Here is a 23,498-nt window from a genome sequence, read left to right on the forward strand (position 1 = left end):
TACTATTACTCTAACTATACTATTACCCAACAGTACTGAGATGTTCCTTGTGTCACGAAAACCCGCAGCGCAGACCGACTTCCTGTGTCACCAAAGTACACACAGCGGAGTTGGATATTTGTTTATGATTGAACATTGACTACAAACCTTTGTGACAAGGTGAACGCAGTAGTAAAAGTAGCAGCGGTGCGTTTTTACTGCGTGACTAATCCCTTTGCTATGCGCCCCAAGCTCGCTCACATAGAGTCTGGTGGAAAGTTGTGGGTAAACGTATGCTCTGTGGGTGGAAATGCAGGTTCTTTTGTTGCTGCAGTGACAGACGGGTTCAGACTGTCAGGACATTTGTTTGCATTGGACTCACTGTGATGAACGATTTAATAAGCTGTTGATAAGCTTGAATGTGTACAAGGATTTTTGTGTTCATGTTTTTCTGCGTCTGCGATTCAATTTTAAATGTACGTTTTCAGGATTCTGTTCACGCTGCAGAGAGATTTTAAACACGTCCAGGTGAAAACGTTTGAGAGAAGATTAAAAATGCCACGCTAAACTTAGAATCCATTACGTTTGTTTGCAACTTCAAGGTTAACAAATATGTCCCTAAAATGACCCAATACTTTGATGTTTGCAGATGACATGACCAAAATAATAAACATTTTATTTATTTTATTTATTTTATTTGTATTATTTTAAAAAAAGAAAAAAATACATGTGCATAAATAAAATAACAATTAAAAAAAAAAAAAAAAAAAAAAAACATTGCATGGGGCGGGACCAGAGAAAAAACAAAGTGGATGTTATTTGAGATTATTGTCATTTCAAATCGATTGTAATGTATTGTGCAGTATTTGTACATTTGTTATACTGTATTCCGTTATAATGAAAGCTTGGATGAGGAATATAGTCTACATTTTGTATCAGTTTGGTGAATCGAGCCACAAAAACTATTCCTTTTTCAACCATCTTAAATATTCTACAGAAACCACATTTTAAACTAGTCAAAATAGAAAGTTGTTTGTAAAACCTGTTCCCCAGAGCATTCACTTACATGTGCACTGCCAGTATTTCATCAGTAGACGAGCAATAATACTTTTTAATTCCTTCTGTTTCAGGTTTGGTCTGAACCTGCCCCATTTGGATTATTCCTTCTTTTATTTTGGAGGAGAAGATTTTTCCCTCTGGAGGCCGCCGACATCGTGCGTCGATTGCGTCTCCTGCCGTAGCTGAACCACAAGTAACCGGGGCGACGCTGCAGCGCTGCTTCTCATCCATGTTTGATGTCTTCTTAATGGCAAAGCACGGCTCGTCCTGATTTATGACCAGGCCCCCCCCGAACTGTCCCCGGCTCACTTCAGATCCCCCGTTCCCTCTGCGCCACGTTAATGCTACAAAAGCGTTGCGGTCGTTCCGTTAAAACAATCGCTCTCTTTGCCGCTTCCCGAACGAGTGGCCTGTGAGTAGTTCGCCCCGCCCCGCCCCGCCACGCCCGAGCTCGGAATGGTGGAGCCCATCTACGCCACAGGTATGGCCGCCCGCCTCAGGAACCAGTGGGACCGCGACGAGGGGCTGGGCCAGAACCACAACGCGGTCAAGCTGCTGGGGCAGGACTTCGACACGCTGCGGGACCAGTGTCGCCGGAGCGGGAAGCTGTTCGAGGACAACTACTTCCCGACGGCGAGCTCCTCCCTCGGGTTCAACGAGCTGGGGCCGAGGTCCGCCAAGACCTCCGGGGTCCGCTGGATGAGGCCCCCCGTGAGTAAACGCACACACACCTGTTTTTATACTTGTTTACATCTGTCTTAGAACATAAATTTCACTTTTATTAGGAGCTGACACTAAGGATAAAGCATTACCGTATGTTCCGGCGTATAAGTCGCACCCCGGAGCATAAGTCGCACCCCGGAGCATAAGTCGCACCCCGGAGCATAAGTCGCACCCCGGAGCATAAGTCGCACCCCGGAGCATAAGTCGCACCCCGGAGCATAAGTCGCACCCCGGAGCATAAGTCGCACCCCGGAGCATAAGTCGCACCCCGGAGCTTGAGCATAAGTCGCACCGGAGCTTGAGCATAAGTCGCACCGGAGCTTGAGCATAAGTCGCACCGGAGTTTGAGCATAAGTCGCACCGGAGTTTGAGCATAAGTCGCACCGGAGTTTGAGCATAAGTCGCACCGGAGTTTGAGCATAAGTCGCACCGGAGTTTGAGCATAAGTCGCACCGGAGTTTGAGCATAAGTCGCACCGGAGCTTGAGCATAAGTCGCACCGGAGTTTGAGCATAAGTCGCACCGGAGTTTGAGCATAAGTCGCACCGGAGTTGGAGTTGGAGTATAAGTCGCACCAGCCAAAAAATGCATAATAGAGAATAAAAAAACATACATAAGTTGTACTGGATGAACTATGTTGAAAGTGTGAAAATAACAAATACTATCACATATAAGTCGTTCCGGAGTATAAGTATATAAGTATGAATATATAAGTATAAGTTGCACCCCGGCCAAAACTATGAAAAAAGGTGCGACTTATAGTCCGGAAAATACGGTAGTTTCCTTTACTACAGCAGTGACTGGTGATACCACTCATTTTTCGATCCGATACCAAGTAATACTATGGCAAATATCGATCCAATACTGATACTAATGAGTTTTGTGCTGAAATGCGTTGAAACGTCATCATTATTTTTCTTTTAGCCTCTGCTTGAACTAAACTGAATGGTAAATAGTAGTCGTATAACGTTTTTAAGTATCAATACCTGTTCAAAAGAGTACCCAGTTTTGATACTAGTCTTGCTGTGACGTATTTGGGTCGCAGTATCAGAAGCAGGTTTGTCAATATTTTTTACACTTAATGTGAACATGTGGTCTTATAAAGCTCAAAATGGGTCTTTTCTTTAAGTGCTGTTCTTTTTTCACATTCCTATCTAGTTTTTATTCTACTTTTTGTATCGATTTATCATAAGCACATACTAAAACTACTATTCAAACTAGAGAATAGGAAATGCTGTTAAATCGCTGTGGTATCGACATTTGTAGTGAGTATCGAGCATTTTCAGCAGTTATAGAAGTAAACAAAAGTATAATCCTGTACTGTCCTATGTTATTTTTGAAGTTCAGAGAAACGCAGTACCGTATTTTCCGGACTATAAGTTGCACCTTTTTTCATAGTTTTGGCCGGGGTGCGACTTATACTTATATTTATACTTATGTACTTATACTCTGGAGCGACTTATATGTGATATTATTTGTTATTTTCACATTTGCAACCGCATTTCATACTCCAGTGCGACTAATATGTTTTTTTCTTCTCTATTATACATTTTTTGGCTGGTGCGACTTATACTCCAGTGCGACTTATACATGATATTATGTTATTTTCACACTTGCAACCGCATTTCATACTCCAGTGCAACTTACATGTGTTTTTTACTTCTCTATTATGCATTTTTTGACTGGTGCGACTTATACTCCGGAAAAGACGGTATTTTCCTCAAACATTGATTCGAACGCGTCACTTCTGCGACGCGTCTTCTAAGTCGTGTTGTGGATTGGTGGCACTTCCTTGTTTTTGTCCAGCGCGATTAGAAACCTCTCCACTTCCTGAAAGAACGAGACGCATGAACAAATATAAATGTGAAGCGTTGAATCGCTGTCAAACTCGCAGATAATTGTGTACTTTTTATGAAAATAATCTTGAACTGAAGTTTCCCCGTGTTTACACCAGATTCTATGTTTAGTTATTCTGCCAATCTAACGTTGAACATGAAAACGCAGAAAAGAAATAAAAATGGCACCGTATTCTTACATTTGTTGGCAACATTATGTCTAAAGAGTTGCTAATATAAGTATAAACTGCATAAAATGTGGAGATGTGGCGGCCATTTTGTAATTCATGGTTTACGGTTCATATCTGTAATAACTGGGCCTGTTCACATGAAACAAAAACTGGCACAAAGCTCTTCTCGGTCAGCGTAAAGTAACAAAAGTGTGATCGTGTTTTCATAATATCGATATAGAAAGTGGTGTCGTTGTTTGAATCAAAAGGCGTGATTGTTGTTCAAAGGACGTTAAACCGTGAGATTAATATGACGGTTCAACGTTTGTGGATTTACACTTTGAATATTCTTTTCAAAAACGGTAAATCTCCCGTAGAGTTACGCCGAGATCATCACATCAAATTATAGAACGTGAACGCAGCTCATTTATGAAGCCCAGGCTCATTACACCATGTGGAGAGTGTGGACTGAACTATGGGCCAAATGGGACATAAGAAATCACATTTCATTTGTCCCTCATCGATCGAGCTCAATTTCACCATTAAACACGAAAAATGACAGTATTGATTTCATGAAGACGTTTAGTCCGTGTCATTTAACACAAGAGTCACATTTCCTCCTCCAAAGTCTGAACTCTGCTCCTCTGCCTCCTCCTCTGCCCCCTCCTCTGCCTCCTCCCCTCATCCTCTGCCTCCTCATCCTCTGCCTCCTCATCCTCTGCCTGCTCCTCCTTTGCCTCCAACTTTGCCTCCTCCTCTGCCTCCTCCTCCTCTGCCTCCTTCTCCTCTGTCTCCACCTTTGCCTCCTCCACCTCCTCTGCCTCCTCCTCCTCTGCCTCCTCCTGCCTCCTCCTCTGTCTCCTTTGTTGTCTCCTCTTCCTCCTCCTCTGCCTCCTCCTCTGCCTCCTCCTCTGCCTCCTCCTCTGCCTCCTCTTCTGTCGTCCCGGTACACACAGTCGGGCTCTTAAAAGAGGTGGTGCACTCTGCGTGCCGGGGGCCTCTTAGCTCCTGCTGCACTCTTCATCTGCTCCTCACATATGTATGATTTGCGTCTCCTAAAAACTCTGCTCTTTTATAATGCATGTGCTCCATCCCAGGGTTAATATTTACATCCCATAACAAGGTCATAAACTTTTTCTGATCCATGTTTCTAAAGTATTGTTTTCCTCCGCTCGCTGTCGGTCGTGGAAACTAAACTATTGATTGAAAGGAAAATATTGATCCAGCCTAAATTGTAACGTTGGACTGGTCCATTATTAACTGATAAAAAGTTTCAAGATTGATCGTAATTGAATCAAAATTGCAATTTGAATGGTTGTAATTGGCACATTATTTAGCCAACAACAACAACAAATCCAGTTTTATAATGTAAAAACAGGATAATTTGTTTTATTTAGAGCTTTAGTTCTGAAATGCACCCGATTTTTCAGATTTGGAGTTTAAAATATGAATTTGGAACTAAATAAAAACATAAATTGCAAATTAAATAATAAATTTGTTTTTTTTTAAATTCAGCCCTTGTATTGAGTTAGGGTTTATTCTTAAAGCTGTATTATGTAACTTCTCTGGTGAGCTTCTGCCACCTGCTTGTCTCCATGGCGATGTCATTGCGGTGCTTGGAATATTGCACAGTATGACATGAAACATTCATTCAGTTACAGATGTTTGAACCCTGCGTTCTCGCTGCGAGTGAGCAGGGTCGCCTCTCCACGGATCTGACCTGTAACGTGGCCTGGGTAGCGTCACTTGCTCGTCTTCGTTGTGGATGCGTGCGAGTTTAATGCCCTACTGCGGAACATTCCAGACTCTAAGGAGGGTTTATAATGCGCTCCGTGAACCAAACCTTGAATCCTGAAAACCTGCCTCCTGAATGCCCCGCCCGCTCTAACGTAACAACAGTAGCCGCGGTAACCGTTTGACCTCTCGTGTCTTGGGCTTGGTTGTGTATCCATGCGTGGCGCTGTGCGATTGTGCAGCTGTGCGTTGATCGTGGGACGTGACACGAGATGAATTTGATCTATTTTTAGCCCCGTGCAGTGATTATTCGTCAGTATCAGACGTGCAGAGGTCGAGCGGCGGCGGCTGCTGTACTTCTACTGTTTTCTCACGCGGCCGTCAGGACTGGAAATACTACGAATATAGAAGTAATCTGGCACGAAAACAACAGCCGGGTATAGAAATATCACAGTTTCACAACCTCGTACCTGACCGAGTAGTGTCAAAGGAAGAGGTTTTATACTGATTTCAATACCATCATGGCAGTATAAATATCAATAAATAAATACCAATAAATACATACAAATTAATAAATACAAATTGATAAATCAAAATAAAAAATACCAATAATAAATATCAATAAATAAATAAATAAATATAAATTAAAAATATTGATAAATAAATACAAATAAATAAATGCAAATAATAAAATACTAATAAAAATATCAATAAATAAATACCAATAAATACAAATAAATAAATACAAATAAATGAATACAAATAAATGAATACAAATAAATAAATAAAAATATACAATACAAATATTAATAAATTAATACAAATAAATAAATACAATAAATAAATACAAATGAATAAATAAATAAATACATATTGATAAATACTAATAAATAAATAAATGAATAAATACCATAACCCCATTTAATGGAACTTATTCAATAACAATTTAAGAATACAAAACAAGAAACACGACCAGAGAGCTAAAATATAAATAGTGTAAATAATGTATAATACAAATAATGAACATGAACTTATTTTCTAAACTAAGATGACGACACAGTGTGTTTTTCACAAGACACTTTGTTTTTGTTAAAAGACACACCGGAATCTTAAAAAATATCAAATTACAAAAATAACGTGATCCATGTTTTGTCCTGGACGTGACAATGATTTTTGTGGTTCATACGTTTGCTCAGGACGCTCCAAAAATGGTACATTATTTATTTTAACACCTAGAATAGCCTTTTTCTTTCAATAATAGCTCAAGGCGCACTAGAGTTTCCCTCACACTGGTTGAAAATCAAGCTCATATTATGGGAAAGGATGCTTTATTCAAATCACTTTTTCGACCGCACTGCTAGCAAGAAACAAATATGAACAAGACTAAAACATAAAACGCCTTAAAACATATTTTTCTTTCTTTTCAGGAGATCTGCAGGAGCCCCGAGTTCATTGTGGACGGAGCCACGCGCACCGACATCTGTCAAGGAGCTCTGGGTCAGTCCCGACCCGTCCACCGTCCCCATCCTTGCCGTCCCTGCTCCCCGTGCCCCGCCTTTTTAATAGAGCGCCGAGCCGTTTAATTATGCAGCGTCTTATATACGGCCCTTTTGATCCGCACAGACCGTTTGGCACATTATCTCCCGACGCGCCATAAGAGCCGCTGGAGACGAGCTTTACCCGCCGAGTTGTTTCAGTCGGACACGGAGCGAGATACAGAGCTTCATCTATAATTCACGCTTTGTTTCTTTGCCTCTAATCTGTAAACAAGGCACGGTGCAGCGCCGGCGTACGACCGTAACCTAGATGCGTCAGAATAGAGATGTAAACACAGTTGAAATGAAAGTATTTGACGGTATTTTTGTCGGGTTTAGTTCGATTAAGTCAGGATTTTATTGTCACAACGGCAAGGAGAAAGCGTAGAGTGAGATATCTTGAGTTAATTTAACGTTTATCCACTTTTTTTCACTGATAAATATATTGTTTACTAGTGGTTTTCCGCATGGTTATATGTAATCGCGGGATCTGCTGTGATCTCGAGATGCTTGATGGGTTTGAGCGTTTTTGTCGGCGTTGAACTCGTTTTCAGTCGACTAACCGGCGCTCAAAGCATGTCTTTTAGTCGAACGTGTCGGGCGAAGCGAATGCGTCTCGAACCGGTCGATGTGCGGTCAACAAAAGACGGGACGAAGGGCTCGGACTCCTCTGCGTTTTTGAAATTCATCCACTTTCGGCCGATTTGCTCGCTTGAATCGCAATCAATTCAAATTTGCCCCGACGCTTACTGTTTGCGGTCAAAATGTGCAGTAGCAATGATGTTTTATTATCATTTATGACGATATTAGTCATGTGCTAGTATACAAAATGGTTTACAAAGAGGGTAAAGGATTGTAAAACTTAATAACCTTGTTTTTAGGCGTTTAATTTGTGATTTTTGCGTCTTTTATCAAAAAATCTACTCTCGATTTTCAAATTTTACATATTTTCCCCCCAAAAAATTCAAAATATGATTGATAATTCGATATTATTGGGTATTTCTGAAGCGTTTGATCGGACTTGCAGCGTCTCGTACACGTGTAAGAGGTTGTGTGATACTGTAACCTAAAAATGTCACGCTTCAGCCTTAACGCCGAAGCAAGACGTCTTTTCCAGCGATTCTATTTGGGTGACGCCTTTCAGCGCTTAAAGCTATTTTTAGGTTTTATGGAAGATCAAATTATGAACATGTTACCAGGAAGAAAATAACAAAGGCTTGGTTATAGTCTTGCTCTATTGTCTATAATAACACAACCTCTGTAAGTCATTGTTGGTTCTACATATTTTATTGTTGGTTCTCAGGCTTTTACGTCCATAGACCTCGTTATATACGTGAATCAGATTAGAAGTCAATTAATGTGTGTCGTTACAGCTTGTAGTTAAGACGACAGAGATTCTATAACGCTAAATAGTAGATTTGACCTTCATTCATATTATTATATTGTTTTTTGCACAGGTTTCTCTGTGGATGTTTTGCACTTCTGGACAGTGTTTTAATTATACATTCGCTTTCAAATTGCGATGCAAGTTTGTAGTTCAGTTGTGTAGTTTTGATCTGGTCCAGTTCTTGTCTGGACCAGTGCGTTCATATTTGGTCCTGGTTCGGTCCTGGTTTGGCCCTGGTTTGGTCCCGCTTTGGTCCCGCTTTGGTCCCGCTTTGGTCCCGCTTTGGTCCCGCTTTGGCCCCGGTTTGGTTTGGCCCCGGTTTGGCCGTGGTTTGGTCCTGCTTTGGTCCCGCTTTGGTCCCGGTTTGGTCCTTGTTTGGCCCTGGACTGGTTTGGCCCCGGGTTGGTCTCGGTTTAGTCCCGCTTTGGTCCCGGTTTGGCCCCGGTTTGGCCGCGGTTTGGTTTGGCCCCGGTTTGGCCCAATTTTGATGTGGTACTTGTGAATTGTAGTATGATAACTAAATACACATGTATTAGTAATGCATTATTGGTCCTAAAACGTGGGTAATGTACAAGTCATAGCGAGAACGGTAATGCCAACCACACTATCTCAAAAGGGAAGTGGGAAGAAATGTAAACCTATTATCAATATGAGCTGATAAAGTCTCTATAAACCTCTCTACTTTGCATCATTACTCTCAGCATTATTAGTCCATTAACCTCAATAACACGTCTCTGTTTGTGTCCAGAAGGAGTTGTTAAAGTTGTTGTTCCGTCTCATGTGGTGAGGGGTCAAGAATGAGGTCTGAGCGCGCTATAAATGACATGAATGTGTGTGAAGTGACAGCTGCTATTAAAGGCTTACACGGCTCAAAGATGAAGTATTAGAAAACCCAATATAATACAATTATTCTAGAAAAAACTGACCTCTGTAAATGACAAAACATCCAGTCTTTATCTGTACGTGTTGTTTGCTCCTGGACATGAACTCAGAAAACATCAATTTAAGTCTTATTGTAATTGCAATCATTGTCAGAGGAATCACATTAAGATTGTTTTTCCCAAATGGTTCAGCACTAATGGAGCACATTTGTCGGCAGCAAATGAAAGCAAAACCACAATAATGCATTAAAAAAGAAAAAAGAATAAGTAATTTCTCTAATATAATAATGTGGGATTTGAAATGGATCAAGATGAATCTAAAACCATTTAGAATTTGTCCTGTGATTCAGGTATTTTCTCAATTCTCGCTCAAATTTGTCTCTACTTCCAAGAGATTTCATTAGTAGCTGGTATTTTAAATTTAATTTTCTTTTTCTTTACATTAGAACTGCACTGTCACTTTAAATCCCTGCTCGAAACGGTTTTATTTCTCTCAGTCGTTTGAGTCGAGATAGAAAGAGACAAGCTTTTACCCAATATTTTAGTTTTGTACATGTTGTGGCTAATTTATTACCGCTAATGCAACTAATACCCTGTAATGTGCTTTTAGCTGAATGGGAATTGACTTTGATTTATTTTTTACAACACTAGAGCAAGAACATTATTATAATTTTTTTCTATTATTATTATAATATTTTTTTTCAATTATTAAAGAACATTATACAGCATTTTTTCATTTCTATTTTAATTTTTAGATTATTATTATTATTTTTCTATTATTATTTTTTTTAATCATTAAAGAACAACACATTTTTTTCCATTTTAATTTTTTAATTTGTATTTTTCAATTATTATTATTATTATTATTATTATTATTATTATTATTATTATTATTAGGCCCGAGCGCCACAAGCTGGCGAGAGGCCTATTAATCTCGTAAGGCCGTGCGAAGCACGGCTGCGAAAGTGCGCACGTAGTGCGCACGAAATCGAGCGCGAAGCGCTCGCCCACTTCCAAACACTCACTAACGCACTCCTCCACTCATGCACGCCCCGTGCATACTAATTAGTAGTAGGAAAATGGAACATTACCGTTGTAAACGGGCGAAGCCCGTGCAAAAGTGCGCACTAAACGAGCACTTTACATTGGGATGACGACCGCTTCCCCATATAAAGCACTCATTTGCGCTAAGAAGCTCACGAATACGTTCCCCATCTCTTGCATGTTCCGTGCATATGAGCATGTGTGACGGAGCCAGTCCGTCTTTAACTGGTGTCGCCGCTTATTTGCTGAGCAACCGCGCGGTCGTCATGCCCGCGCGCACTTTCCAACACACACTCATACATTCCCCGCGTTTCCCTCTGTTTCATTCATTCGCATCAGACGCTACACACGCTTCTTTCCCCGCACTCCTCCGTCACTAATCCGCCAAGGGTGCACACTTGCGCGCGTTAGGTTAAGTCTAAGCACACACACGTCAATTGTTGCCTGTTTTGTCACGAAGCCGCGCTCCGCCGATGCGTCGCGTTGGGTCGAAACCGAGCCAGGACTTCCTGGAAGTTTAAATGCGCGTTGTTCGCGCCGTGGTGCTGACCATGTGACACCGGGTATTCTATGTGTTTATATTGCTTTATTTTGAACATGTGTATATAATTAATGATGTATTAGGTTGTAGGAAGAGGCCACAACAGTTTATTGTCAATTTATTTGGGATTTGAATTATATAGTTATTTTGCTCAGTGGGAGGGGCAAGTGAGGAATAAAGGGAGCCGCTCTTGGCTGGGGGAGGAGTCTGTCCCCAACATCAGAGAAGGAAACAGTGTGAGAGAGAGTGAGTAAAAGAGAGAGAGTTAAAAGAGAGAACGAGTTAAAGTTGAACTCATAGTTGGAACTCTGTAAATATATGTTTTTGGATTTTTGGACCTTTTTTGCTCACTGTATATATTTTGCACTGTTACACTATTTTTGCACTTTGGTTTGGCACAATAAATCCACCGGAGCACTTGAAATCTGACTTCGCCATATTTTTGAGGGAGAGCCCCGCTACATTTGGTGTCAGAAGTGGGATATGGCAAGTCGGAAGAAAGTTTGTCGCCAACCAAAGCGCACAGGTTTGCGATCACAAGGCGGTGATCGACAGCCAGAGGGGGCAGGAGCTCCAGACCCAGCATGGGAGACAGATGAGGATGAAGAGTGGGAGCAGAAGCCCGAGCCATCATCTGAACCAGGTCAGGATATGGTGACGCTGATGAGAGATTTTCTAGCGGGACAGCAACGCCGCGAAGAGGGTTTGCTGGCCGAACTCCGGGGACTGAGAGCCTCTTTTCCTACTGTTGTGGAGCGCGGGGCTCAACCTGCATCCCCTTCGCAGCCGACTCTTCGAAGACCTCGTCCAGCGCCAAACCTGCCTGCACATCATGAGTCGCCAACCCCTGGTGGCCAGAGATCGGTGTTCCATGGAAGCCGCATGGAGATCGATGATGCTGAGCCGCAGCGCCATGTACCGGAAGCTGAGGACAGGCCGAGACCAGAATGGAGACCGTACAATGAGCCGAAAATACCACAGTTTCAGAGTGGTGAGGACATGGAAAATTATCTGCTACGTTTTGAGCGGATAGCTAGAACCTGGAGGTGGCCAGAGGACGAGTGGGCGTGTCGTCTTGTACCCTTATTGACTGGAAAGGGACTAGAGGCCTACTCTGCTATGGATGAAGACAGAGCCCACTGTTACATGGACCTGAAAGCAGCTCTGCTTGCGAAATTTAACATTTCACCCGAAACTTACCGACAGCAGTTTCGCTCCAGCACTCTGCCGCATGATGAAAGCCCTACGGAGACCTATCATCGCCTCCGAGGACTCTATCGCCGCTGGATAAGACCGGATGAACGCTCCAAGGAGGAAATTGGTGAAGCGATCATCATGGAGCAGCTTCTGCGGGTGTTTCCCTTTGAAGTGAGGACCTGGGTGAAGGAACATGAGCCAGCCGATGGATTTACCGCTGCTAAGTTGACCGTGCAGTATCTCAACGCTCGGAAAGGAGTATCTTCTGCCCGGTTAACCACAGCATCCCAGCGCGCACCAGCTCAACTTTTTCTACCAAGGCCTGCCAGACGTGAGACCAACCAAGACGTGTCAGGTACCATGAATTCTGCCCCAAACCAACGAGGACCTGGTAAGGAGTTTATTTGTTTTTCCTGCCAACAACCTGGGCACAAAGCCTCAGTTTGCCCAGTCCGTAAAGCTAAAGTTAGCGGAGCGTGCTATCCTCCAAGACCAGAGGCAGAGGGCACTCATGAGACAGACAGTACTATTAAACGCTGTAAAAATGTGCTAATTAATGGCCAAGAGGTTTCTGCTTTACTGGACACTGGTAGTTTCACATCCCTTATCAAACGTAGCTCAGTGCCAGTTAGCAGCATAAACTATGGCAAGACAGTGGACATTTTGTGTGTGCACGGGGATAGCCACCTTTATCTTACTGTGGAGGTTACCATAACAGTTGCAGACCAGCCCTATCTGGTGGCTGTGGGAGTAGTAGAAAACCTACCCGTGGATGCTATTCTCGGTTGGGACCTACCTTTTCTGATGGACCTGTTGTCTGGGAATGTTGACTCTGGGGGGAATAATGACTGTGGAAATGTGTCGTGTTCTGTTCTTACGCGGGCACAAGTGAAAGCCGGTGTCCAACCTCTGCCAGACTTGGACGGTAGTCTGTGTGAGGGAGGCACCAAAGGGCCAAGGAAATCCCGGCGTCAGCGACGCTTTGAAAAAGAAATGTGGTCTTTAAATCCTGAAAATTGTGATTCTTTTGTGTGGGATGTACCTGAAAATGTTTCTTTGTTGCAAAGCAATGATATTACTTTGAAAAGTCTTTTTGCTAAGGTGGGAAAAGAAATCAAAGGTTGTCTGGGTCAAGAGAAGTTTATTATTGACAATGGGGTGTTGTATATCGTTAGTGATGAATGTAAACGTCTTGTTGTTCCCTTTAGCTGTAGGACCCTTGTCATGCATTTAGCACACACAGTGCCATGGTCAGGTCACCTCGGTCGCCACAAAACATTCTTGCGCGTCAGTTCTAGATTTTATTGGCCGTCCATGTATGCTGACATTCACAAATATTGCGCTACATGTCCAACCTGTCAGAAAACATGTCCAGTGCGCAAGTCTGACCGTGCCTTTTTGCAGCCTCTTCCAGTTATCTCCACTCCCTTCCGAAGGATTGCGATGGACATTGTGGGGCCCCTGGTGAAGAGCAGCAGTGGACATCAGTACATCCTGGTCATCTCGGATTATGCCACCAGATTTCCAGAGGCTTTTCCGCTGAGAACCATCACTGCGCCTGCTATCCTTCGAGCGCTTGTTCAACTGTTCTCCAGAGTTGGATTACCTGATGAAATTCTCACGGACCAAGGCACCAACTTCACATCTCGGTTAATGCACCTTTTCCAGCAGCAACTGGGCATTTCCTCCATCAAAACCACCCCGTACCACCCACAGACGGATGGACTGGTTGAGCGGTTTAACCAGACACTGAAGCGGATGCTCCAGAAGTTCGTGGATGATACCGGCAAAGACTGGGACTGTTGGCTACCCTTTGTTCTGTTTGCCTATCGAGAGGTCCCACAGGCGTCAACTGGATTTTCTCCATTTGAACTGTTATATGGCTGGGATGTTCAGGGGCCTTTGGACCTTCTACGCAAACAATGGGAGGGCCCACCAGCACGACAAAGTGACCGGAGCATTGTCAAGTTTGTACTTGAAATGCGAGAGAGACTGTCAAAGTACTTAGAGGAGGCAGAGAAGAACTTGCTAGGTGCTCAAAAAGCCCAGAAGACCTGGTACAACCGCCTGTTGGTCAGGAAAGTAGACGATGACGAGGACGGGGAAGAGCCGGACATGGGACTGGAGGGACTGACCAACACTGCTACCCCAGTGCTGGTTCATCTTCCTCCTGAGCAAGCCACACAGCTACTCCAGACCTTCAAAGAAGTGTCTTCGCTGTTCCGTGCCAGTCCTGGAAGAACTACAGTGGTGGAACATGTCATCCGCCTGAAGGAGGGTCGCCCGATCCGACAGCGACCATATCGTGTACCACAGCAGCTTGTTGGGAAGCTCCAAGATGAGATCCAAGAAATGCTGAGACTGGGAGTCATCGAACCTTCCAAATCCGAATGGAGCAGTCCTGTAGTGATTGTTTTCAAGAAAGACGGATCACTCAGGATATGTATTGACTTTCAAAAGCTGAACTCTGTGTCTGAATTTGATGCATACCCAATGCCAAGGATTGATGACTTGCTGGAGAAGATTGGTTCCGCCAAGTACATAACCACATTGGACCTTTGCAAAGGATACTGGCAAGTGCCCCTCGAGAAGTCCTCACGGCCCTACACAGCATTTCAAACACCAACTGGACTGTTTCAGTTTACTGTGATGCCATTCGGGCTGCATGGAGCACCTGCTACGTTTCAACGGCTGATGGATCGAGTTCTCCAGGGGTGTGAGCTATTCAGCGCGGCGTATCTCGACGATGTCGTCATCTTCAGCGAGACCTGGGAGGACCATGTCCAACATCTCTCCCAAGTCCTGAAGCAGATCCAGCGAGCCGGTCTTACGCTGAATCCGACAAAGTGTGAGTGGGCTCGGCAGGAGACACGCTACCTCGGCTACCAGATGGGTCGAGGGGAGGTGAGGCCTCAGGTCGACAAGGTCGAGGCTATCCTGAGATCTCCGAGGCCACGAACAAAGAAAGAGGTGCGTTCCTTTCTGGGGTTGGCCGGATGGTACCGACGGTTTGTGCTGCAGTTCGCAACGATTGCCACTCCGCTTACAGCACTCACCGCCAAAGGCCAGCGAAACCCAGTCGTCTGGACCGAGGACTGTGAGAATGCCTTCAACACCCTCAAAGCTCACCTGTGTTCATCACCGGTGCTGAAGAGTCCAGACTTCACCAAGCGCTTCTTGGTACAAGTGGATGCCTCCATGGTTGGCCTCGGAGCAGTCCTGACTCAGGGGGAACCTGGAGAGGCGCGTCCAATATTGTATTTGAGTCGCAAACTCCTGCCACGCGAGACCCGCTACTCTGCTGTAGAGAAAGAGGGCCTTGCAATCAAATGGGCGTTGGAGAGCTTGCGCTACTACCTGCTCGGACGTGAGTTTGATCTAGAGACTGATCATAGTGCCCTGACTTGGATCAACACTATGAAGGATCATAATAGTCGCCTGACAAGATGGTATCTCGCACTACAGCCCTTCAGATTCGCCATCCGACACCGTGCCGGCAAGATGAACATTGTTGCGGATTATTTGTCCAGGTTGCCCCACAGTGTCAACCTTCCGGAAGGGAGGGATAATGTGACGGAGCCAGTCCGTCTTTAACTGGTGTCGCCGCTTATTTGCTGAGCAACCGCGCGGTCGTCATGCCCGCGCGCACTTTCCAACACACACTCATACATTCCCCGCGTTTCCCTCTGTTTCATTCATTCGCATCAGACGCTACACACGGGTGCACACTTGCGCGCGTTAGGTTAAGTCTAAGCACACACACGTCAATTGTTGCCTGTTTTGTCACGAAGCCGCGCTCCGCCGATGCGTCGCGTTGGGTCGAAACCGAGCCAGGACTTCCTGGAAGTTTAAATGCGCGTTGTTCGCGCCGTGGTGCTGACCATGTGACACCGGGTATTCTATGTGTTTATATTGCTTTATTTTGAACATGTGTATATAATTAATGATGTATTAGGTTGTAGGAAGAGGCCACAACAGTTTATTGTCAATTTATTTGGGATTTGAATTATATAGTTATTTTGCTCAGTGGGAGGGGCAAGTGAGGAATAAAGGGAGCCGCTCTTGGCTGGGGGAGGAGTCTGTCCCCAACATCAGAGAAGGAAACAGTGTGAGAGAGAGTGAGTAAAAGAGAGAGAGTTAAAAGAGAGAACGAGTTAAAGTTGAACTCATAGTAGGAACTCTGTAAATATATGTTTTTGGATTTTTGGACCTTTTTTGCTCACTGTATATATTTTGCACTGTTACACTATTTTTGCACTTTGGTTTGGCACAATAAATCCACCGGAGCACTTGAAATCTGACTTCGCCATATTTTTGAGGGAGAGCCCCGCTACAGTTTTGTACATGTTGTGGCTAATTTATTACCGCTAATGCAACTAATACCCTGTAATGTGCTTTTAGCTGAATGGGAATTGACTTTGATTTATTTTTTACAACACTAGAGCAAGAACATTATTATAATTTTTTTCTATTATTATTATAATATTTTTTTTCAATTGTTAAAGAACATTATACAGCATTTTTTCATTTCTATTTTAATTTTTAGATTATTATTATTATTTTTCTATTATTATTATTATTATTATATTTTTTTTAATCATTAAAGAACAACACATTTTTTTCCATTTTAATTTTTTAATTTGTATTTTTCAATTATTATTATTATTATTATTATTATTATTATTATTATTATTATTATTATTATTATTATTATTATTATTATTATTATTATTATTATTATTATTATTATTATTATTATTATTATTATTATTATTATTATTAGGCCCGAGCGCCACAAGCTGGCGAGAGGCCTATTAATCTCGTAAGGCCGTGCGAAGCACGGCTGCGAAAGTGCGCACGTAGTGCGCACGAAATCGAGCGCGAAGCGCTCGCCCACTTCCAAACACTCACTAACGCACTCCTCCACTCATGCACGCCCCGTGCATACTAATTAGTAGTAGGAAAATGGAACATTACCGTTGTAAACGGGCGAAGCCCGTGCAAAAGTGCGCACTAAACGAGCACTTTACATTGGGATGACGACCGCTTCCCCATATAAAGCACTCATTTGCGCTAAGAAGCTCACGAATACGTTCCCCATCTCTTGCATGTTCCGTGCATATGAGCATGTAATGCAAAAATTGAACATTATAACTGTATAGAGGGCCAAAAACACAAAGTGGGCGGAGCCCACTCAAAATTAACGAAAGTACCCGTCAGTGACCAGGGACCCACACCATGAGGTAGGAAAGCGCGAGCGCTTTCCGAAAATGTATAGTTTATGATATTTGAAAAATGGGAAACATTGTTTTCGCATCGGAATATTATTCTTCTTTCTTTCTTTTTCTCGGGACCAACCCCCCTATTTTTCACCCAGTGAACATTGATGAAAAGTCACAAAAATTTGCACACCTAAAAATCGTGCCTCTCTACATTCTGGCTATTTCCCTTTTCTAAAATAAAAAAAAATGGCACGTCAGCGCCCCCAAATGTACCACAAATGCATTGAGAGATAGGAAATGACCCAAAAAAAATCTGATCGTAGAATCATGAAATTTGGCGCAGAGGTAGATGGTGACAAGAGAAGTAAAAAATATTATTACGGCAACGCCGTCCGCCCAACCAAATGTCGGCCATATTGCTTCAAAAATGGCTAAGCAGGACTCGGGAGTTTTTCCAAACGTCGTACTTTTACGAACTCCTCCCAGGGCGTTGGCCCTAAAAAGCTGAAATTTGGTGAAAATGCTACTGAGGAGTGGGACATCAAAAGTTATTCAAATTACATTGATACCTGTCACGGTCTCTGAGCGGCGAAGACGCAAACTGTAGCTGGAATTTCAGAAATCTCCCAAATTTAACATTTCTGCCGTTTGCGCAGATAAAGTCCGAATTGCGTCAAATTAGAATCAGTTGTTAAACTCTTTGCCCTAAACCTACTTGAAGTGAAATTAATTAATTTGGCGCCACAGCGCCCCCTACAGATTTTATATGGAGGTTAAATGTTTAGTTTTGCGAAATTATATGAAATTTGACACACAACTCAATTTTAGCATCCCCTTCAAAAAAGTCAATGAGACCCATGTCATAATTGTTACGGCTTTACCGTTGCGATGACCAAAACCTCCCATGTTATTCCAATGGGGAAATCGCCAGAACACGTATACACTTTATACTTTCACAAACTCCTCCCAGGGCGTTAGCCCTATTAACCTGAAATTTGGTGAGACTCATCTTCAGGGGTGGACCATCAAAAGGTATTCACATTTTTATTCAAAAAGTCACGGTCTCTGTGCGGCAAAGCCGCACATTTTGCCAAGAATTCAAAATAAAATTGGTTTTTGATGGTAAAACAAAGGGGAGAAGATGTGACAGCGTCACAGATTCAGCAGTAGATGTAATAAAAGGACAATTGGGGCGCGTTAGCGCCCCCTCCTCGTGCGGCGTGGCGGCGGCGTAGCGGCGGCGGCGTGGCGAGGGCGTGGCGAGGGCCGATCATTGCCGCTTGCGGCAATGATCGGCATTATTATTATATTTATTATTATTATCGGTATTTTTTCAATTATTAAAGCACATTATACAACGTTTCCTTTCCTGTGACCGCGTGTAACTGGGCTCATAATGGAGCATGTTTCCCAGTAACATTAGATTGTGGCATGTCCGCTGCATTAGTGACGGCCGCGCCTTCTTTTTCTCTGAAGGAAACTCGTGTTCAACTCCAGTTCACTTTATGAAAAACCAACGGACAAGTTTACGTTTAATGAGCCAGACTTTCCACTTCGCTTTCAAACACATCCAACTTTCATCGTTTCATTACCGCAACATGACTTATTTATTTTATTGCTCGTTCGACTTCGTGCGAATGGGAAAAGTTTGCACAGCGGGATTTACAGTAGCTGCAAGTTATATTTAATTTTAAACAACAGTTGTTTGGAAGTCAAAGGTCACGCTGAGGCAAAGGTCACACCCTCTGTCATGGAGTTGTTGACAAAAGGTGTTCAGAGCGTTGGGCGTTGGTCAGTACTTTGCAGTGTAGTCACAATATCACATAATCCAATAATACAACAATTGTACCACTACTACTATGTCAAAATAACAAATAATACCATATATAAGTCGCTCCGGAGTATATATGAGTATAAATACAAGTATAGTATAGTCCGGAAAATACGGTAGTTGAAGTGTTTGCATCCGACAGATACTCGAACCTGTCATATGTACTCGAACCTGTCATATGTACTCGAACCTGTCATATGTACTCGAACCTGTCATGTGTACTCGAACCTGTCATGTGTACTCGAACCTGTCATGTGTACTCGAACCTGTCATATGTACTCGAACCTGTCACATGTACTCGAACATGTCACGTGTACTCGAACATGTCACGTGTACTCGAACATGTCACGTGTACTCGAACATGTCACGTGTACTCGAACCCGTCACGTGTACTCGAACCCGTCACGTGTACTCGAACCCGTCACGTGTACTCGAACCCGTCACGTGTACTCGAACCCGTCACGTGTACTCGAACCCGTCTTGTGTACTCTTACCTGTCTTGTGTACTCTTACCTGTCTTGTGTACTCTTACCTGTCTTGTGTACTCTTACCTGTCTTGTGTACTCTTACCTGTCTTGTGTACTCCGCCCTCAGGTGACTGCTGGCTGCTTGCTGCCATCGCCTCGCTCACGCTGAACGACGAGCTTCTGCACAGGGTCGTCCCGCACGGCCAGGACTTCAGGAACGGATACGCCGGCATCTTCCACTTCCAGGTCAGAGCGCATCACTTCCTGTGTTCAAAGCAAGCTGCGGTCTAGCACGGATGGTCTCTGACGTCGTGCTACCGCCTACTGCGTCGTCATAATCGGGATTTGGAGTCGGGATAGACTCAAAATCCATTACGCTTTCATCTGGAGCCGACGAATAAGGGAAAGAAAGCCATTGCCCTCCAAGGTTCTGGGGGCGGAGCTTACGGCTAAATCTTACTCATAAAACACGACCGGTCACGGAAACGGCAACCAATAATGAACATGAACTTTTCAACCTTTTTCTAAGTCGCATCACACTTTGTTTTTGTTAAAAAGACACACCGGAATCAAAATATCATCAAATTACAAAAATAACGTGATCCATGTTTTGTCCTGGACGTGACAATGATTTTTGTGGTTCATCGTTTGCTCAGGACGCTCCAAAAATTACTGTATTTTCTGGACTATAAGTTGCACCAGCCAAAAAATGCATAATTGAGAAGAAAAAAACATATATAAGTCGCACTGGAGTATGAAATGCGGTTGCAAGTGTGAAAATAACAAATAATATCACATATAAGTCGCTCCGGAGTATAAGTATAAGTATAAGTATAAGTCGCACCCCCGGCCAAAACTATGAAAAAAGTCCGGAAAATACAGTATTTATTTTAACACCACAATAGCCTTTTTCTTTCAATAGTGGCTCAATGTTCTCGAACCTGTCACATGTTCTCGAACCTGTCACATGTACTCGAACCTGTCACATGCACTCGAACCTGTCACATGTACTCGAACCTGTCACATGTACTCGAACCCGTCACATGTACTCGAACCCGTCACATGTACTCGAACCCGTCACATGTACTCGAACCTGTCACATGTACTCGAACCTGTCACATGCACTCGAACCTGTCACATGCACTCGAACCCGTCACATGTACTCGAACCCGTCACATGCACTCGAACCCGTCACATGTACTCGAACCTGTCACATGCACTCGAACCTGTCACATGTACTCGAACCCGTCACATGCCCTGGAACCCGTCACATGCCCTGGAACCCGTCACATGCCCTGGAACCTGTCACATGCCCTGGAACCTGTCACATGCCCTGGAACCTGTCACATGCCCTGGAACCTGTCACATGCCCTGGAACCTGTCACATGCCCTGGAACCTGTCACATGCCCTGGAACCTGTCACATGCGCTGGAACCTGTCACATGCGCTGGAACCTGTCACATGCCCTGGAACCTGTCACATGTACTCGAATCACCACAAACATGAAGTGAATGAAGGGCCATTTCTGTTTGTCACTCTTGAAATTACACGTCAACAACGTACAGTTTTTTAACGTGTTTAATGAGGGAAAAATGCACAAACATAAAAGAACATTTCCCGCATGTGATTTCCCCTTTTTAAATAGCATTGAGCACATCATAAATAAAATATGTCGTGCTGCGTTGCGTCACGGGGACATGATCGTTATTAGGCTTTGTAAAACATATCAAACTTAATGGATGGCGTTTGAGGAAAGCTGTGGAAACGAATGACACACTTATTCTTAATGCGATGATCTGCTGATGGCGGATGTGGCTCGCGCTGCAGCTAACGGCCCTTTTGTTTGTCTTTTTATCCAAACGACGTGAACGTGAAGTTTAATGTGCGCACAACAAGAGGATGGTACGAAGCCGCCTGCAGTGGTAACTTCACCCCTAAGAGTCGTTGTCCCCGATCTGCTGAAGATGTGTGGGAGGAACTCCAAGGAAGAGGAAGATGAATATGAATATATCCGCATAGGATTTAATCAAGCACTGCAGTAAAATCCTACAAACTTCTGCCGCACAGTGGTTCAAAACGAGATGAAGCGGGCGTTGGTTAGTACTTAGCAGTGTAGTTACAGTATTACATAGTACAATAATAAGAGTTGCATCAGCCAAAAAATGCATAATAGAGAAGAAAAAAACATATAAGTTGCACTGGAGTATGAAATGCGGTTGCAAGTGTGAAAATAATAATTAATATCACACATAAGTCGCTCCGGAGTATAAGTATAAATATAAGTATAACTCGCACCCCGGCCAAAACTATGAAGAAACGGTTCGACTTATAGTCCGGAAAATACGGTACTTCTATAATGATTATTTTGACTATTTAACTGCTGTTTTACAATTACCGTTTTTTCCGCACTATAAGGCGCACTTGAATAAATGTGCTTTATAATCCAGTGCCTTTATATATGGATTAATTCTGGTTGTGCTTACTGACCTCGAAGCAATTTTGTGTGGTAGATATGTTGTTTAGCTTAATGCGACTTATAGTCCGGTGCGTCTTATATATGAAAAAATTATCGAAAATAGACCATTCATTGACAGTGCGCCTTATAGTGCAGAAAATACGGTATGAATAATACCAGCATTTTGCAATAAAGTTGGACATGTTTTGGGTCATTGCTTGGAAAAATATTAGTCACTCACTAAATGGCTTGGTTAAATTATGTTTTTTTTTTAATTAAATGTGATACAATTGTGTGGCTTGTTGGGCTCGTGCAAAAGTGCCAGTTCTGTAAACGTTTTGTTGTAGTGCACGATTTCAGCCTCTTGGGACCACAAGCTAGAGTTTTCTTTGTGTCATCCTTAAGCCTGGACAAAATGACAGGTTGAGATATAGCAATATTTTGGAGTATTACGATAACGACAATCAGAAGATAGTGTGGCAATCAGACAGAGATAAATGCTAAAACGTGACTTTATTTGGTTTGGAAAAATTGCCCAAAAACGTGTATGATTGAGAAAAATGCATGTGCCGTCTAATTTGCCCGGCGTTTATTGTTAAAGACTTCAATCAAATCCTTTTATTTGGACGATTACGACACAATTCTGCTCCTTTTTTACTTTGAATCTGTTCTTTAGCTGCATTTTTTAGACATGCGCAATATTCAAATGTGCATCTTCAAACCGTGTTAATGATCAAAAACCCATGCTTATCAAATATTAAACAATTCACTTGCAAAGATGACTTCAAAAGCTCAAAAGTGGAACGACTTGACGTTCCAGTGGCGCTGCACAAATCCCGGCTGTCAGAATCCATAGAAGGCTTCGTTTCTCATGCTTCCCACGGCATCTTAAACCCGTCCACGATCCCCGGGCTGCACGGGATATTACATTTCAGGATGAGTCACGCGCAGTTGAGGAGATTATGTGATTCGCACACGAGACGAACTGGGAATCACTAAAACAATATGAGGAAAACCAGAGGCGGAGGCAAGTCGAGGCAAAGAAGTAAACAGGCGGCTAAATGGGCCAAATCCCACTGAATCACAGCTGTGGCTATCGGAGCTGTGGCTATCGGAGCTGTGGCTATCGGAGCTGTGGCTATCGGAGCTGTGGCTATCGGAGCTGTGGCTATCGGAGCTATGGCTATCGGAGCTATGGCTATCGGAGCTATGGCTATCGGAGCTATGGCTATCGGAGCTATGGCTATCGGAGCTATGGCTATCGGAGCTATGGCTATCGGAGCGATGGCTGCGATAGCCAGTATGTGTAGTAGAAGTAGAGTCTAGTCTGTATTGGATTTGCTGTTTCCAGACTCTGTTCTCGTCTGACCCTGCTGCAGAGGAATAGTAGTAACAGTATTGGTTAGTTCTAATAGTAGTAGTTGTTGTTGTAGTTAAAT

General features: G+C 43.3%; 1 protein-coding gene across 1 annotated transcript in view; it reads left to right on the top strand.

The window, feature by feature from the left end:
• Window positions 1–1,113: 1,113 nt before the first annotated feature.
• capn1 (calpain 1) overlaps window positions 1,114–23,498 on the top strand; it is a 46,051-nt gene continuing 23,666 nt past the window's right edge. Inside the window, exons 1-3 of the mRNA XM_072458463.1 lie at window positions 1,114–1,749; window positions 6,927–6,996; window positions 19,732–19,850. Coding sequence (XP_072314564.1) covers window positions 1,495–1,749; window positions 6,927–6,996; window positions 19,732–19,850 — 444 coding nt within the window. The 5' untranslated portion in view covers window positions 1,114–1,494. The remainder of the gene's footprint in view (window positions 1,750–6,926; window positions 6,997–19,731; window positions 19,851–23,498) is intronic.

This window comes from Eucyclogobius newberryi, unplaced genomic scaffold (genome assembly GCF_026437365.1).
Source record: "Eucyclogobius newberryi isolate DKJ021-1_F unplaced genomic scaffold, fEucNew1.0.hap1 SCAF_22, whole genome shotgun sequence".
Classification (NCBI taxonomy): Eukaryota; Metazoa; Chordata; class Actinopteri; order Gobiiformes; family Gobiidae; genus Eucyclogobius; species Eucyclogobius newberryi.